Consider the following 17,006-nt stretch of genomic DNA (forward strand, 5'->3'; position numbering starts at 1 on the left):
TAAATCGAATGAGATGTATTATGTACTCAGTTACGATACACTGTGACTATAAGATGATTTCGATTTATTTGAGATTGTTTTAGAGTTTTTCATGACTTTGATTTTGAGTTTAACACTCTAAATTTCGGGGTCGTGACACATTAATCTAAATATAACCGCCAAGGGTAGACTTGTCATAGTGAGATTTACTCACTTTATTATCCTGCGTGCAACTTCTACAATACTAAGAGAGATTTCATCACTCGTTTCGTTGGTCACCTAGTGACATAACAACGTGCTTAAGAAAAAACGACTCATATCAAAGAAAACAGAAGAATAATAATTATAGTTAAAACATTGTTCACGAATTACTATTAATCTTTTGCGCTCCAGCTTTTGAGAAGGCATCTGCTTGAAACAAGAAGGCCTTTTCGAAGTGGTAACAAACATTCTGTTGCAGAATTCCTACTTAACAGGAAAAAAAAATTAAAATTCACTTTGTGGACAGAGGATTTTCAAGTAGAATCAGAAGATAGAAGTTCACTTCTCAGATAATTTCATCTCCACTTTTCCAGCTTCCCACTCTATTAGGCATGATGGGATTCAGAAAACTACATGAACCCACGTCCACATGCAAAATAGAAGCTGAAAAATTTGACACGAAATTTGTAAATGTATCACTATTAATACAAAGCTCTACAGATCTGATGTCAAGACTGCTCATCATCCGCGATACAGAAAGATCAGTAACCCCGTTGGCTAATCTCGGATTGTGCCATGTGTTGTCAGGATTCTTGAGCCCTCTTGGCCATTTTCTCTTCCATCTCCTTCATTACATTGTAAGCACACATAACTTCGTCAAACTCTTTGGTGTCCCCTAGAAACGCTTCCAGATAATCAACCCCCTCTTCCTCTTTCATTGCACCCTTCTCTTTGGCAAGCTTAATCACCAGGTAATCCAACGAAACTGTTAAATACTTGTTTTTTGATTCGTACATGTTTCGGTCGTCATTATGGCTCTGAATCAAAACTTTCTTTTCATCCTCCCACTCCTTGTTCCCCAATTCCAAGTTGTTTCGGTAGCTATCCCGTTCCTGAGAAGTCTTCTCCAACTCAACCTCGCACTTAAACAAGCTTCCCTGGGCCTCCTTAAGCTCTACTCCGAAGTTATTAATTTCCTCATTAAATCTCTCAGTCAAAGCTTTCTTTTCATCCTCCCACTCCTTCTTCCCCGATTCCAAGTTGTTTCGATAGCTATCCCGTTCTTGGGAAGTCTTCTCCAACTCAGCCTCACTCTTGCACAAGTTTTTCAGGACATCTTTTACCTCTGATGCAAACTTATTAATCTCTTTGTCAAGTTTCTCATCCAATGCTTTCTTTTCATCCTCCCACTCCTTCTTTCCTAATTCCAAGCTGCTTCGGTAACTATCCCGTTCCTGGGAAGTCTTCTCCAAATCAGCCTCCCTCTGGCACAACTGCTTCACGATATATTTTAGCTCCGATGCAAAGTTAATAAAATCCTTATCAGCTCTCTCATTTATACCTTTTTTCTCAGCTTCCAACACTTTCTTCCCCAACTCAAACTCAGCCAGATCCTTTGACCTGTTATCTTGCACCTTCTTTAGCTCTGCTCTCAAATTGTCAAGCTCGTTCAAGGCCAAACCTCGCTCCTTCAAAGCTTGATCATACTCTTCGCTACTAAGGACCACATTCTGGCCCTCCTGAGCAGGAAAACTGGCACCATTCTGCACGCAATTGTTCCACACAAGTGAAAATACCCAAGTTAGAACTACACTGTTACAGAAACAATACAAAGCATTCATATATTCCCCTTAATTACTTACCAGACTAACCAAAGCACTTGCGGCTTCAAGTTGGGGCATCATCTCAGACCCACCAGTGTTGCTTGGAAGACTCACTAAAGAGGTAGCCCTCTTTACAGACTTTGTACGATTTAAAACAGAAAGAATAGTTGGGTGAGGACTTTGAACAAACACATTGAGTGCAAATAAGACACAACCCAGTTCAGAAATGGTAGAAAAGAACTTACCAGAGATGTACAAGGACGCTTCTTAGGAGGGAAAATGTCGTCGGTTGTTCGACGATTACGACTCATTTCTTCTTTTGAACCAAAACCCAAACAATCTGAAACCTAAGAGCAAGAAATTGAACAGATATCTATGTATAAATTAATGCCCAGTAAATAAGAAAAGGAAAGGAACCGACCTTGCAAGAGGGATTTGCTTTACTGTTTGGAGCTAGTTTGGTTTCATAGTAGAGTCTACACTCGTTTCGGCAGCTTGAACGTTTGCCCTTATTTTCATATGTTCTTTTATGTCCACAAAAAAAAAAAATCTTGAAAGCAAGGCCTTTAGTTCTTGACTGTACGTAATCATTGGTTTTGTTTGTAAATAATGAAGATGATAAACGAGTAATGCTCGATGGATCAAATTGGTTGCACTTAGACTAATGTACTACATTTATAAAGTATCAAACTATCAATCACTAATTTGTTATCGGAACTTACACAACTTGACGCTTACTAATGTGATGGATGTGGTAATTTTTTTTCTTTCCTTTGTTTTTTTTTTTTGGGTTGATCAAGAATCAACTCAATCAAGATGCCATTTTGGTATTATTTATATAGATTGATATTTAGTTCGAGAAACATGTTGTATGACAAAAGCATAATGACTTCTTATAAAAAAAAAGTTATATTTGATACATGAAATTAGAAAAAAAATCAAGTAAGATTTTAATATTAGAAAAAAGTCAGTTTTCTAAATTACTTATAGAGTTACCCCTATTTTTTGCCAAAATTACAAAGAGTGCCACTGCTAGTTTTTGTTCGCCACATAAGTCGTGAAAATGTCACCAGCTTCGTCTCCGACCCGCAGCGTTTGACTAAGTTGAGATTGGGGTTGATCTCATCGGTATCGTCGATGGCGAGATCGATTCTGGCGTGCTCATCAAGGATGGAGAGAGAGAGAGAGAGAGAGAGAGAGAGAGAGAGAGAGAGATCCTGAGGATGCATGCTTGGTCTTAAGTTCACTTTGAGACCGAGATGCCGATGATGTCAGTGAGGATGTCGGACGCGAGAAGCTTGCTGAGTGTTGAGACGATAAAAGCGGTAGTGGAGCGGTGCCGAGGGCAAGGACCATTCCTAACTTCAATAGAGGACCTCACATAACAATACATAAAGGTTTGTTATTTCTAGTATTCTTCATCTTCATCATCATATTCTTCTTCTCACAACATGAGTGTGACAGCCTGACAGGGGTTGTGAGAGCAGGTGTGACATGTAGTGTGACAATGAGTGTGATATGTAGTGTGACATGCAGTGTGACAGCGGGTGTGACAGATAATTTGACAGGTAGTGTGACAACGGGTGTAATATCTCAGAAATTTATAATTATTTTCTAATTATTGTTCGGGGATATTTAAATTGGTGGTGATCCGATTATATAGTACGAGGGAGAAAACGAAAGTGTTTGAGCGATTTTTACTCCGAAACGTTACCGTGAGGGGTCAAAGGTTTACTTTTTATTCGTTAGGAATCTCATAAACTTCATTCATGAAAGTCGTAGAGCTCATTAATACGAGTTCGTAGACACGCGGCACGCGGTATTTGAAGATCGTATGAAGAAGTTACATTCAACAAAAGTTTGAGTTCCGAAAATGTTGAAGTATAAATAGGAACTTTCCTTTTAGGGTTTCATTATGTGCGAAACCTTTTTTTTTTCTTCTTTTTCTCTCTCTGTCGCACGTCTCCTTTAGAGTCAAAGATTTTTTACTAACCCGACCCGGAACCAAGCCGACCCAACCCAACTTTTTCGGCCGACTCTGGCGGTTCCAGGCGACGGGGTCAGCCTAGATCTCTTCCCCTCATCCTGGCGCGCCTCTCTACTATGGTGGCTTACATCAGTTCTCACCAGACTATGCGAATCGAAGACTCTAAGACGACCCGAAAACCCGGCACCAACCCGACTTATATTTCCAGCTTTTCCGGCAAGCTCCGACGGAACTAGTCGACGAAATTGGTCGGTATGTCTTCTCCTCCTCCTCATGCAGCTCCTTGTGGTATTGGTTTAGCCCATTTTGATCTAGAAATTTCAGATTGACAAGGATGGTTCACAACAGTAATGGCTTCGTATTTCCAGTGGTGTCTCGATGTGAAACCAGTCGATTTGTCAAGTTCTCTTCCTCCTAATCACGACCATGTAACTGTTGAAGCTCGGTGTGAAGGGTGGAGTGTCCAACTTGGAAGTCCTGGGCTGCGGGAATATGTAGACTGTTCTGGTCGATTCGAGAGCTCCTCAGGTATACAGACAGATAATCATGCATTGAGTTCCATGTTTGTGAAGTTAGATTGTTGTGAAGTCGGAAATTTAAGAGAAGTGTGTGTGGAGGGCATTAGGCAACCTCTTGTTGTGGCTGGCAGCAGTGTGCCGACCTATAGTGGAGCTTTCAAAGGCTCTAGTGTCTCACGCTCGGCGACGCGAGTGTTTTGATATATAAATTGTAGGTTTTGGTTGCCATATGAGCAAGTTAGGCCATTTCAAATTTTATTCGTGAGCTTTGAATTCGACAAGTAACACTATGTTATTGCTTAGCAAGGGTCTAGAGACTTTAGGAGAAAGAGTTGTCTCGAGTGATAAGTCTTCGGGTTAGATGGAGTGTCAAATTGAGCTAGAACTTTATTATTTTCAATTGTTACTGAGTTGCGAATTGTTGTTTATTTAGAAGGTAAATACATGTGGATTCAGTGTTGAATTCACTAGGGTCAACATAGTAACACCTTGGTAGTTTGGAGACTTTAATTAGTCTTAAATGAGTTGCGGTTCAAGTGGCTTTTTTGGCGGGTTAGAGTTTAAATGGGGAAAGTTTAACTGTTGTTGTCGTGTCTCAAGTGTTAATGACTTGCAACCTTGATATGAATTAGGTACTTGTTGCTTGGTTATGGAGTGATTGTGGTAGCTAGTACCTTCCTTATTTTGAGTAGAAGACTCAGCGAGAGCTAAGGTGAGTAAATCTCACTATGTCAAATCTACCATTGGCGGTGACTTGTATTTATGTTAAGATGCATTTAAGTTAATGAAATGATTTCTTTAAAATGAGTGAACTGTGACATCGATATAATATAGTGAGTTGTGTTTGTGTATTAAAATGGTAAATATAATACATATATATAGTTTGCTATATTATATAACGTTACGGTTTTAATCAAATTATGCAATTTATATTGTTTTCGATTAATTGTGGCGGATGAGACCGGAAGGGAAGAAAATGTATCTTCCGGTAAATTGGAGGATTATTGTGGCGGATGGGGCCGGAAGGGAAGAAAATGTACCTTTCGGTGTAATGGATTATTGGTGTGACCTTTTATATATTTTTTATTGTATAAGAGTCACTTGGTTTAGTACAATATAAACATGAGTGGATTGTTATATTGTACATGGTTTTAACATTGAGTCTTGTTAAAACGTTTATGGTCTTCGGACTTGGTGATGACATTTAAATCGGAAACCAAGCCTTTGGTCGGGTGCTGGTTACGATCAGTTAGAGCTCTAGTCTGTCTGTCGTTGTACGGCATGAGGGGTAACCAGACCGGTTACCCGGGTCTCATGAGTACATATTTTTAAAAGGGAATTTAACTGTGTTATGTTTGTGTTGGTTGTTGAGTTGTTAAATTCTCAAGGCATGAATTTTGTCATATGTATTCCTTTGAGAAAGGGATATTATGTTTTAAAAGAAAACATAGTGAGTTATCGTCCAGGTTTCTAAATGGAGGTTTCCTAGTTTCGGATTGAATTGATTTCATTATTTCCTTCATTTTGTATATATTTACGTGAGTTCCTGAACTATGTTTTTATGCAGGAACCACTAATCTTTATTATGCATTGTTATAAGTGTGTGATATATGGATTTAAATGTTGTTTCTTATTTACTATAAGCATGTGTATTTTGTGTGAAGTTTAGTCATACGAGCTTTATAAGCTTACCGGGTTTGTTTGGTTACAACCCGGTGCACCAATCCATGGTGTAGAATTACATGTGCAGGTGAGGATCGCCATGTTTGTAGTGAGGGAGTTCGGGGAGGTTCTTACATGGATAGAACGTTGTAATTTGAGAATTGTCATGTATCAATTCTTTGTAAACTTTGTATGTGTAATTACATTTGTTTTTATTTCAAGTTGTCATGTCTTTGAATTTGAATTTTTATTATTCAAAATTTGGAGCATGACAACGGGTGTGACTGGTAATGTGATAGGGGTTGTGATAGGTAGTGTGACAGCGGATGTGACAAGTAGTGTGACAATTTGTGTGACAGGTAATGTGACAGCGAGTGCGACAGATAGTGCGACAGTAGGAGTGACAGCGGGTGTGACATGCTGAGAGCAAATGTCTAAATATGAAAAATTATGTTACAATTCAAAGGAGATTAGTATGAGTATGATCAAAATGAAGATTAACTAGAATTAGGGAGCCTTGAGCTCCGGTTTCGCTAGAATTGCTTGGAGCACCGCCATTGACGGCGGTAGCCCCTTGCGAGAGTTGCTGTGCCTTATACGGTGGTCGGTTCGGAGTGTGTATGATATCAAATAAAAGAGGGGAGAAAAATCTTTCCAATGGTACCAACCACTCTCAAATCCATCGCCGGATGACAAAGTTATAGCCGGAATTAGAAGAAAAAAAAATGAAGAATAAATGGTAAAATTGTCCGAAAAAATATTTTAAAAATGACTATTTTCTAATTTTGTTTAAAACTTGTTGACTATTTTCTAATTTTTAGATGACATTTTTTAGAATTAAAAAATAAATGGTGATATTTTTCTAATTTATTATTGAAAATAGTACTATTTTATAATTTGCCCAAGTATAATTACAAACTATATGTAAGAAAAACACTTGAGCTTGAATTTGACAGAGCAAACTCCCAGCAAAGGAGAAAACAGTTCACACTCACAGACAAAATAGTCTTATTTTTAACTCCCAGGAGAAAATTCACGGTGCAATATCTCTGCACTCATCTGAACCTTTATGCTTATAAGATATTAAAACACAAGTTAATATGACGAAACGTTAGTTCATGTTACGTATCACCAAGATATTATGAAACACACCTAGTCGGCTCCTCATAATAACCTTGGAGTTGAGATGGTGACCAAAGGTATCGTCTTCTAATTCAATACATTCTCAGAAAGGTTCAACTTCTCTTCCTGTGGCATTATCCAATATAATAAAGCAGCAGTATAGCCAGCGAATGCATCACCGTCGTCTCAGGGTAGCTGGAAGTTGAGCTCCTTGTTAACAAGAGATGAGAGCAAATATTATTGTCTTTCTAGGAAGCATTTTGAGTAGCTGCTTCACTTCAAATAGGTACGTCAGGTAGGTCTGTAAAGGAACTATATGGTCAAGCCAATTAAGTATATATTAAGTCATTAAAGAATATGGATGAGCAGAAACACACTGCTAAATCAGACCCGTCAACAAAGGATCGAAAGAAGAAAACAATGGCAAAATGATCAAACCTTAAATAGTAGAACAAACAGAGTAAAGTGATTCATCATTCAAAATCCAAGTGCAATCCTGGCCAACTTAATTCTATAAATGAAGATGATCTAACAAAGACAATAGCACATGGGAAGCAAAAGAAAAGAAATGATACCATGCAGCAATCAGATAGCTGAAACTCTTTGGTTAGGGAAAAGAATGCTACAAGTACCTGAAACTCTTTGGTTAGGGAAAAGAATGCTACAAGTACCTGAAACTCTTTGGTTGGTGAAAGTTACATAAACTCAATTGCAGTTTAACTGTAATATATATCAGATGTAGTAGACGTACGTCTCATCTCATTTCAATTAAAAGTTGAACAAATGGTGTTTCGCTTATCTTCACTTTATATCAAGCAAAATAAGTCTTTCAAGCTTATGCCAATCACATTATCTCACATCAGGCTCGTTACTTAGATGCTGCAACGGAGGTGTTCTCAGCAATTTACTTTCAACAGACTACTGTTCCTAGTTCAAGCATATATCTCTACATATCAGATCCTGATAATTTTTTATCAAGCTCTCTACCATTCGTAGCAACAAGCTTCACTAATACTTTCACACCAAAACCTTTCATTCCATAGACATATGACATATCATGCACATACCAAAGGGTCAAACAACTATATTCTAGCCTGATACTTTATATCATGCTGAGCAAACACGCTTATGAAATAACATGCAAGCATACGTCAAGCAAATTGGAAGCATAAGCAAGATTTTTATCTATTTCTTCTTCATAAAATAACTAGGATGCAAATAATATCTAGTTTTTCACCACAACAGTCTGGTTTTATAGCAGCATTCTGTACTCAAATAAGCAACACCAGCAAATTTAGCCTATTCCTAGTCTTTCTTCACATCTTTATCATTGGTACAGCTATAATACCAAGAAAGTCTTTTAAAACCACAAGTGAATCCCATATCCAAGCTTCTTATACTGCAAGCACAAACAAACATGAGTTATGTACCAAAAGAATCCAATGTCAAAAATATCTGTTATGGAAGCACCAATTCCCTTTCTCCTGGTCATTTATTCTGCATGCACTTAAGCCTCATCCACACCAAGCAATTTAAGCATTCTTATTACTACATTGCACATTCCAGAAGATAAATGTGCTTCTAGGTAAAGCAGTAAGAAGCCAAGCAAACCAATGAAAGTCACTTTTTTTTTTAAACTGGAAGATTGCCAAGTCACCCAGAAAATTCACTTGTTCTCATCTTTATACATGACCTGGCCATCGTCAGATCAAAAGAAAATTTGGAGCTCAATGTCATGCTACCTCTTCATGCACATTTGGGGGCTAAACAAGCATATGTGTTGCTGGCATCTAATCTTAATCTTCAGCTATTGGTGATCCTGCCTCAGATATATATAAAAAAATTAGTTTCTCTGTAAGAGAAGTACGAAATTTCTGTTGTGCTACTCAGTCAAATAAAAGAAGCCAAGCCAAGCTATTCTAAAGTTGGTCACACAAGCTACCAGATTAAAGTATAGAGGACAAGAAAATCGAATCCAAACAAGCACAAAGCAAAGAAAAGGCAGTCAAGGAGAATTGAAAATTTAAGGAGTTGAAAAAAATTAAGATCATGCAGAAACACATAACAAGGTTGCAGAGAGAGTATGAAGACATGCTGATTCATTCATAACCAAGCCAATCAATGAGTCATTCACCACGCATTCAAAGTTCTTTTATCATGCTGATATGTTAAGGTCATCGAAAGGAGGAAGCCACATTTCTTGTACATGAAGTGGTTCATTGGCAAGAATAATGAAATAACCAAGTAAATGAACATGTCAAGCAAAACAAATGGACTTTAATCATGTCAACCAAAACAAATGAACATGTCAAGAATAACAAAATTACCTGAGCAGCTGCAGACCTAATGAACGAAAGGGAGAAATAAGCAATGGAGGCGCAGAGGTCGAAGGAGCAAAACAAAATGAGGACTTTAAGAAAAACTACTTGTCCCCTCTTATACACAACTCCATCAGAATGCCACAACACCAAATAATAAAGATCAGTAACAACTCCACCGCATTCAAACATAACGTTTAAAATGGAAGAAAATGCAGAAATTAAGAAAATGCAAACATTAAAATGCCCCACCACATTCAAACATAATTTGTTCATACAGATTAAGAACATACATAACATAGTTCTGGAATTAAAATTTGAGTCCATCGTGGCTTTGAAAGATTCTACAATTCGTTGGCTGTACGTGGAAATTAAGAAAATCTACTCCTAAACTTCTTTCATTTTTTTTGATCAATTAATTTCTCATCGTCTTGCGCATCTTGTCATTGTTATTCTGGACTAGCTATGTTCATAGATAATATATAGATCGAGCAACATATTTAACTCAACATGCACTCATGCAGATACATGGCGAAAATGTAATACAAAAATGTAAAAACAAGAAAATTGATCAGCATGAATTAGACATCTTGCTCAAAGGAGAAAGCAGCTTACACATACAGAAAAAAGTCATATTTCTAATTAAGCTTGTCCCATAATCTTTATATATATATATATATATATATATATATATATTATTTTCTCAAAAACAAATCTTTATATATATTAATTGAGCAGAAGTCATATTTAGTTGACAGAAGTTGATATCAAAGAGCATAAGTTCATGTTATATATAGAGGGCTGGATCTGATAACCTTGGAGTTGGAATGGCAACCAAAGGCATCTTCTTTTTCAATACTATACCAAACTTCTCAGAAAGATCCAATTCCTCTCCCTGTGGCATTTTCCAATCAAAAGAATGCAGCAGTGTAGCAAGCGCATGCATCACCATCCTTTCAGCCATTGCTATCCCTGCACATATTCTTCTCCCAGACCCAAAAGGAAAATACCTGAAGTCATTCCCAGTATAATCCCATTCACTGTCCAAGAATCTAGTTGGATCAAACTCCAATGGGTTTTCCCAACTGGAAGAGTCCCTATGTATAGCCCATACATTAACAAAAATCTGAGACCCCTTCGGAATAGTATAACCTCCCACGGTGCATGTCTCACTTGGGCAATGTGGGATTAATAGAGGCACAACTGGGTGCAAGCGCAGTGTTTCTTTCATCACAGCATATAAGTAAGGTAGTTTGTGAATGTGAGACTCTTCTACAATGTTTTCTTTGCCAACAACAGCTTCTAATTCTTGATTGATTTTTTCCAACACTTCTGGTTTGTTCATGACTTCTGATATTGCAAATTCGATTGTATTTGAGGATGTATCCGTCCCAGCCGTAATCATATCCTGTCCACACAAAGGACACAATAATGCTAAAGAGCTGATTGTTGCTGTAAATATCAAATCAGAACCAAGGAGAGTAAATTGCTTGAAACAAAGAATCGGCATATTTCGTTGTTGAGTTATAACTAAAAGCATAAGCATCAGGAATTATATATAGTTCCATCAGCTCACCTCCTACCATATGCAAGTTAAAATGAAAGCCTTGATCGAGGAAAATGGTAATGCTTTATAGTTCTTTTACATTATGAACCATCCTGAATCTTATAAATCACAAAAATATCATTTGTTCACTTAAACATGAGTAACATCATACTGAATATCAAATTTTGACCATGAGCTAAGATTAGGAAGATCAAGCTGAAATAGAGATAAAGACTCAAGAATGTGCTACCATATTCCTTACGGAGGAAAAAAAATTCAATAGATGCTTAAGCACTTGTGATGCTAAACCAAATGATACTAAACTTTATATCTCTTGCACGACACTCACTATTAGTACACACCTAATGTATCAATAACAGACTCTTAATCAGAAGAAAGATGAGTAACACTACTCACGTAAAAGTTAAAAACCTATAAAAACGACGTACCATAAACAAGGCTTTGATGTGTATTATGGTAAGGGGCGTCTTGGAATCTCCCTCGTCTTTTAACCTCAGTAAAAAGGACAAAAAATCTGTACTCCCCTCCTTCTCCTTAATGCCTTCCTTCATCATCCTCAGCCGTTGATCTATCACTCTCTCGAATATTTCGTCAAACCTCTTCACTATGCCGTCCATCTGCTTGACCACGCCTTGTAAGTCAAACCGGGCCAAACCCGGATAAAAGTCCGAAACGTTGGGCTTTCCCAGCAGCCCCGTCAGCTCCGAAATCACTTCCCGGAACTCCCTCCCCTCCCCGGCTGCCTCCTCCTGCACCGTCCCTCCCCACAGCATGTCGGTCACCACGTGCATCGTGTTCAGAAATATCTGCTCGCCGACGTTCACCCGCGACCCGACCCGACCGTAGAAGAACCCGACCATTTTTCTCACCTGCTTGCGGCGGAGGTCCTGGACCGAGTCCAGCGTGGCCTTGCTGAGCATATTGACGACGCAGACCCTCCGCAGCATCCGCCACTCCGCGCCGTAAGGTCTCCACGCAATGTCGGCTCCGCCGTACGTGGCCGCCCGTCCCGCGGCGGGGATGTCGCGGTTAGCGAATATGACGTCATGGTCCCTGAGAACCTCGCGGGCGAGGGAGGGGGAGGTGATGACGACGGCGAGCTTGGTGCCGAGGCGGAGCTTGTAGATTGGGCCGTAGGTGTGGGCCAGGCCCGCGAAGTAGGAGTGGAGGTCCGGGTGTAAGGAGAGAAGGTTCCCGACCAATGGGAGCCCGCGGGGACCTGTCGGGAGACGCGAGTTTGAATTTGGTCTCCTGTAGAGGTAGAGCCGCGCGTACCAGAGAACAACGAGGGAGAGCGTGACAACCACGCCCCAAGTTCCGCCGCTGCTTTTGATGCTTCCGGAATCGGATTCCATGTCTGGAATGTGCAGGAAGATAATCAGATATGGAGAGAGAGTCCTCAAGTTAAATCGATCAGGTCATCTGGATGTTAGATTGTTTCTGTGGTTGATACAGCTAGTCTCGTACGGTGTAAACTTTAAAGTTTGGCGCTTTATTTCTTTGGAGTGTGGTTTGGAGAGGTTTGTCGGCAGAAGATATTTTAGATTGATAGTTACATTATGAAAACTTATATACATAAATTATATACTAAGTGGATGAGTTATCAAATTTTTAGTGATAACTTAGAGGCAATTTGGAGGTATTATAAAAAAAATGAAGTAAAATTAAGATAAGATGACGGAAATAACCCTGAAAATATGGTCAAAATTGACATAAGTACCAAAATGGCTTAAATTTGAGAACTTTGGGTACCAAATTGTCCGCTTTCATACATCAGGTACCAAATTGTTCAAGTAGTCAAACATCAGGTACCATATAAGGAATTTATCCTATTTTGAATGGGTGTTTCTTATGAGATGAAATATATATACACCGGATGTCCGGTCGGTCCGGTGGTCCATTCACTCCATTGGTTCATCAATAGTCGCAGCTTACTGAGCTATGGTTCCAAACCATGCCATGACAATCATACTGGATCACTGGATGAGAAAACATGCATATGCTAGCTTTAGCTAATGGTTAATTATGGGAATTTTGGAGAAATTATTATTTATACATGCCAAATATCTCATGTGATTTACCGATTTAATGTTATTGGTTCATTTTTTTACTATAATTGTTTCTGATTGGTTTTTATATGTAAATAAACTTTTTGATGCATGATGAAATAACTGTGTCTTTATTGAATGATATATGGGCCTATATATAGACATTACAAAACCACAATCCCGTAGAATTCAGAGTCATAATCTATTACAGAGATGCGAATTTATCTCTAACATGAAACCTAATAAGGCTAAGACACACACAAAAGTATTATAATAATAATTTTCTCAGAACATTTTTGTCATTTTCACTGCGTGCATGTTAATTATATCATGACGTAATATGATTGGCTGTATACACCACATGATAGTGTCACGTGGTATGACATGTACACAAAATAATTACTCGGAAATTTTGCCACAAATCTGGTAATTTTGGCCTGACCAATTCCTTTCCAGCAAATTTTCTCATCATAATTTAAGTCCATACATGCCATGAATGCATATGAATTTGTGTGTGATCACAAAAAAAAAAAAGCTTTGTGATTTTCCTAGCCTCGTCCAGAAGTCTAGAAGACTAGAACCATGTAAGTTGTACACACCATTCTTAATTTTCCTAACTGATATCCTCCAATAAACAGTCACTCTTGTCCATTTCTCTTCATTACTGAATTCCTAAACATTTAGATGACCTCAATATATACGACAATACTTGATTTACCAAGCCAAACTAAACCGAAACAAAACAAAACTTGGTACAAAATTACTGTATTCCTCGTCCAAAATTGATTTACCATGCCAAAAAAAAAAACAAAATTTTGTACTATAAAACAAGAACATGACATACAAGTTCATTTCATTAAGGCTTGACTGCTCGAGCGTAGTGTCATGGTGAAATAGTTTCACCGTAGTTAATTTCACTGGATGAGTACTATATAAATTATAAGCATGAGGCTGAACAGTGTAAATGACAGGATTCAATGGATTCATCATGTACTCTATTAGGCAAAACACGTACGTTAGAAAAAGGATAAACTCCATAAACTCTTGTCCCTTATTTGAAATTGGTAATACTTTTCTTTCGTCAAAATTTTATTGTCGAATGTTAATTTTTTGATGATAAATTCAGGAAGGTGGGATTAGGCATGTCGCCTTATGTACGTCCCATCCCGATCTTGAACGGAAAATATCAGTTGAATGAAATTTTAAAAAACGCAAGACCCTCTTAAGAGTAGTGGGACGGGCCGCGCAAACACAAAGCTATTCAAGAGCCTGAGGTGGTCATGACACCCCTACATTACTACATATAAGTTTCTGACTCCGCCTTTGGGGCCACGGGATTAGTCTCATTGCGTCTCATGCTGGACCTTGGGAAAAGCGAACAAAAGCGTGGTAAAAGTCATAAAACAAGTCACTTGGGTTTGTTTAGAAACTTCAGATAATTCTGATCGACGCAAAGTGATTATGTATAAATGCAAAATTGTAAATACTAAATAGACGCAAGGACCTAAATATGAGGAAGGGTAATGGTGACAGAACCCATCAGCCACAACAAAGGGAGGCGCACACATAAACTCAGACCACATACCCTCCTCTTGGCTCGCATTTTCACCCAGCCCCTTCGGAATCGCCTTGACCCATTTCCCATCTTCAATTTCTTGACCCCCTAGTTGACGCGTGTTCTCAGGGTCTGTGTGGGTCAATCTTTGTATAAATTCCTTTAGACTCATTTTGAGACACATCCGTGAAACCAAAAGCAAACTACGTACCAATCTTCGATTCAGTTTCTTTCAGTCACTGCAAATTCGTTCTATATCATATATACTGCTGAGTTTGTTGTGCATGCAACATGTCGGGATTGATCGAAAAGGGTATGACTTTATATGCTCAAGGTTGGTCTATCTGTGGGCTGACTTTGAAGGACATGAAAGGCAAGTTCGGTAGCGTTTCGAGGAGAGGGAGACTTGGGTACGAGATGATATCGAGGTCTCAACAGAGTTGTTGGGTTCACTTACCGCCGGAGCTTTTAAGGGAAGTGTTGATGAGAATTGAGGCGTCGGAAGATACATGGCTTCCGAGGAGAAATGTGGTTACTTGTGCTGGTGTGTGTAAGAATTGGAGGGAGATTATGAAAGAGCTCGTGAAATCCCCAGAAGTTTCGGGCAAGCTGACGTTCCCTATTTCGTTGAAGCAGCCAGGTCCCAAGGACTCCATTTTCCAGTGTTATATAAAGCGGAGTCGCACCATGCTAAACCACACGTATTATCTTTATTTGAGCTTAAACGATGCTTCAACTGATAATGGCAAGTTTCTTCTTGCTGCCAAAAAGTGTAGACGCGCAACATGCACGGACTACATCATCTCCTCAAACCCTAAAGATGTATCTGAAGCGAACAGTGCCTTCGTTGGGAAGCTGAGATCAAATTTTCTAGGCAACACATTTACGGTTTACGATTCTCAACCAGCCGATACCGAATGTCGTTCCACCAAAGTTCCTGCTGGCAACAATTCTGTGGCTCACATTGCTTACGAGCTGCACGTCATGGGTTCCAATGTATCAAGGAGATTGCAATGTGTAATGGACGCAATCCCTGCCAGTGCTGTTAAGCCTGCGCAGATTGAATTTGTTGATATCAATTTAAATAGTATGCCATCTCTCCCTATCTTCCGATCAAAGCCAGGTCAAGAGAGTGAGCAATGTCAGAATGAAGGTATGCTAGTATTAAAGAACAAGGCACCTAGGTGGCACGAACAACTCCAGTGCTGGTGTTTGAACTTCAACGAACGAGTAACCGGTGGTTCAGTTATGAATTTTCAGCTGGTTGCTTCTCCAGAGGAGGGAATTACTGATGACGCTGAGAATGAGAATGTCATTCTTGAGTTTGGAAAAGTAGGCGAAGATTTATACACAATGGATTACCAGTATCCAATCTCAGCCTTCCAAGCATTTGCTATTTGTCTTAGCAGCTTTGACACCAACATTGCTTGTGAATGAGTGGCAAGCAAGTTGAAATCCAGTACCTGTGTACTCACATCAGTTTGTACTAAAGTGATGGAATCAATCTCTCTCTTTAAGTAATGCCGTGTCCAGCTTTAACCTATCTAACTGTCACGATGCCGAAATTTCGAATGATAAAAGTTCAAATTCGAAGAGATGAAAACTATAAAACAATCTCAAAAAAATATTGAAATCATCTTACAGCAATAGTGTATAGAAATTGAGTTCACAGTACGACTTGAATTATTCATTACCAGTTTATACACTAAAGTATTAAAACAATAGGAAATGTAATATTCACTCAATCCTCACTACAACATAAGAAGGAAACCCTCAATAATCCTCAGAGTAAGTTCTCCGAGCCTGCTAATCCCACCTGCAGAACTATCCCTTACACTATCGATTTGGTGCACCGGGATTGTAAACACAAACTCGGTAAGTTTTTCAGCCCGTATGAGTAAACCAACATTTTAACATACATCACATACGAAGGAAACGTAACAAATAACATTTTTAAGACATGTGTACCCATGAGACACTGGGCAGCCTATCTGGTTACCTAATATTATTTTATAACATGTGTACTCATGAGACACTAGGCAGCCCATCTGGTTACCCAATATCATTTTAAAAACATGTGTACTCATGAGACACTGGGCAGCCCATTTGGTTACCCAATATCATTTTAAAAACATGTGTACTCATGAGACTCAGACAGCCCATCTGGTTACCCCTCATGCAGTACAACGGCAGACAAACTACAGGTTTAACTGATCGTAGCCAACACCCGGCCAAGGCTTGGTTCCGATTTAAATGTCATCATCATCCAATGACTAGAAAACGTTTTAACAAGACTTAATATTAAAACCACATATAATATAACAACCCACGCATGTTTATGTACTACAACCAAGCGACTCTTACACAACAATATATATATATATATATATATATATATAAAGTCGCGCTAATAATTCATTATACCGGAAGGTACATTATCTCCCC

General features: G+C 38.8%; 3 protein-coding genes across 3 annotated transcripts; 1 reads left to right on the forward strand and 2 right to left on the reverse strand.

The window, feature by feature from the left end:
* Positions 1–298: 298 nt before the first annotated feature.
* On the reverse strand, positions 299–2,286 carry LOC126788296 (uncharacterized). The gene is made up of 4 exons (XM_050514274.1): positions 2,206–2,286; positions 2,030–2,131; positions 1,824–1,922; positions 299–1,724 (listed from the first exon to the last, which is right to left on the reverse strand). Exons 2-4 carry the CDS (start codon positions 2,093–2,095, stop codon positions 765–767), a joined length of 1,125 nt encoding a protein of 374 aa, XP_050370231.1. The 5' UTR covers positions 2,096–2,131; positions 2,206–2,286; the 3' UTR covers positions 299–764.
* A 7,892-nt stretch (positions 2,287–10,178) lies between these two features.
* LOC126788293 (flavonoid 3'-monooxygenase CYP75B137-like) lies at positions 10,179–12,348 on the reverse strand. The gene is made up of 2 exons (XM_050514269.1): positions 11,387–12,348; positions 10,179–10,799 (listed from the first exon to the last, which is right to left on the reverse strand). The coding sequence occupies exons 1-2, from the start codon at positions 12,311–12,313 to the stop codon at positions 10,179–10,181; spliced, it is 1,548 nt and encodes a 515-aa protein (XP_050370226.1). The 5' UTR covers positions 12,314–12,348.
* A 1,800-nt stretch (positions 12,349–14,148) lies between these two features.
* On the forward strand, positions 14,149–15,998 carry LOC126787429 (tubby-like F-box protein 3). Its single transcript, XM_050513317.1, has 3 exons — positions 14,149–14,160; positions 14,348–14,401; positions 14,925–15,998. The coding sequence occupies exons 1-3, from the start codon at positions 14,149–14,151 to the stop codon at positions 15,996–15,998; spliced, it is 1,140 nt and encodes a 379-aa protein (XP_050369274.1).
* The last annotated feature ends 1,008 nt before the right edge of the window (positions 15,999–17,006 follow it).

This window comes from Argentina anserina, chromosome 3 (genome assembly GCF_933775445.1).
Source record: "Argentina anserina chromosome 3, drPotAnse1.1, whole genome shotgun sequence".
NCBI lineage: Eukaryota > Viridiplantae > Streptophyta > Magnoliopsida > Rosales > Rosaceae > Argentina > Argentina anserina.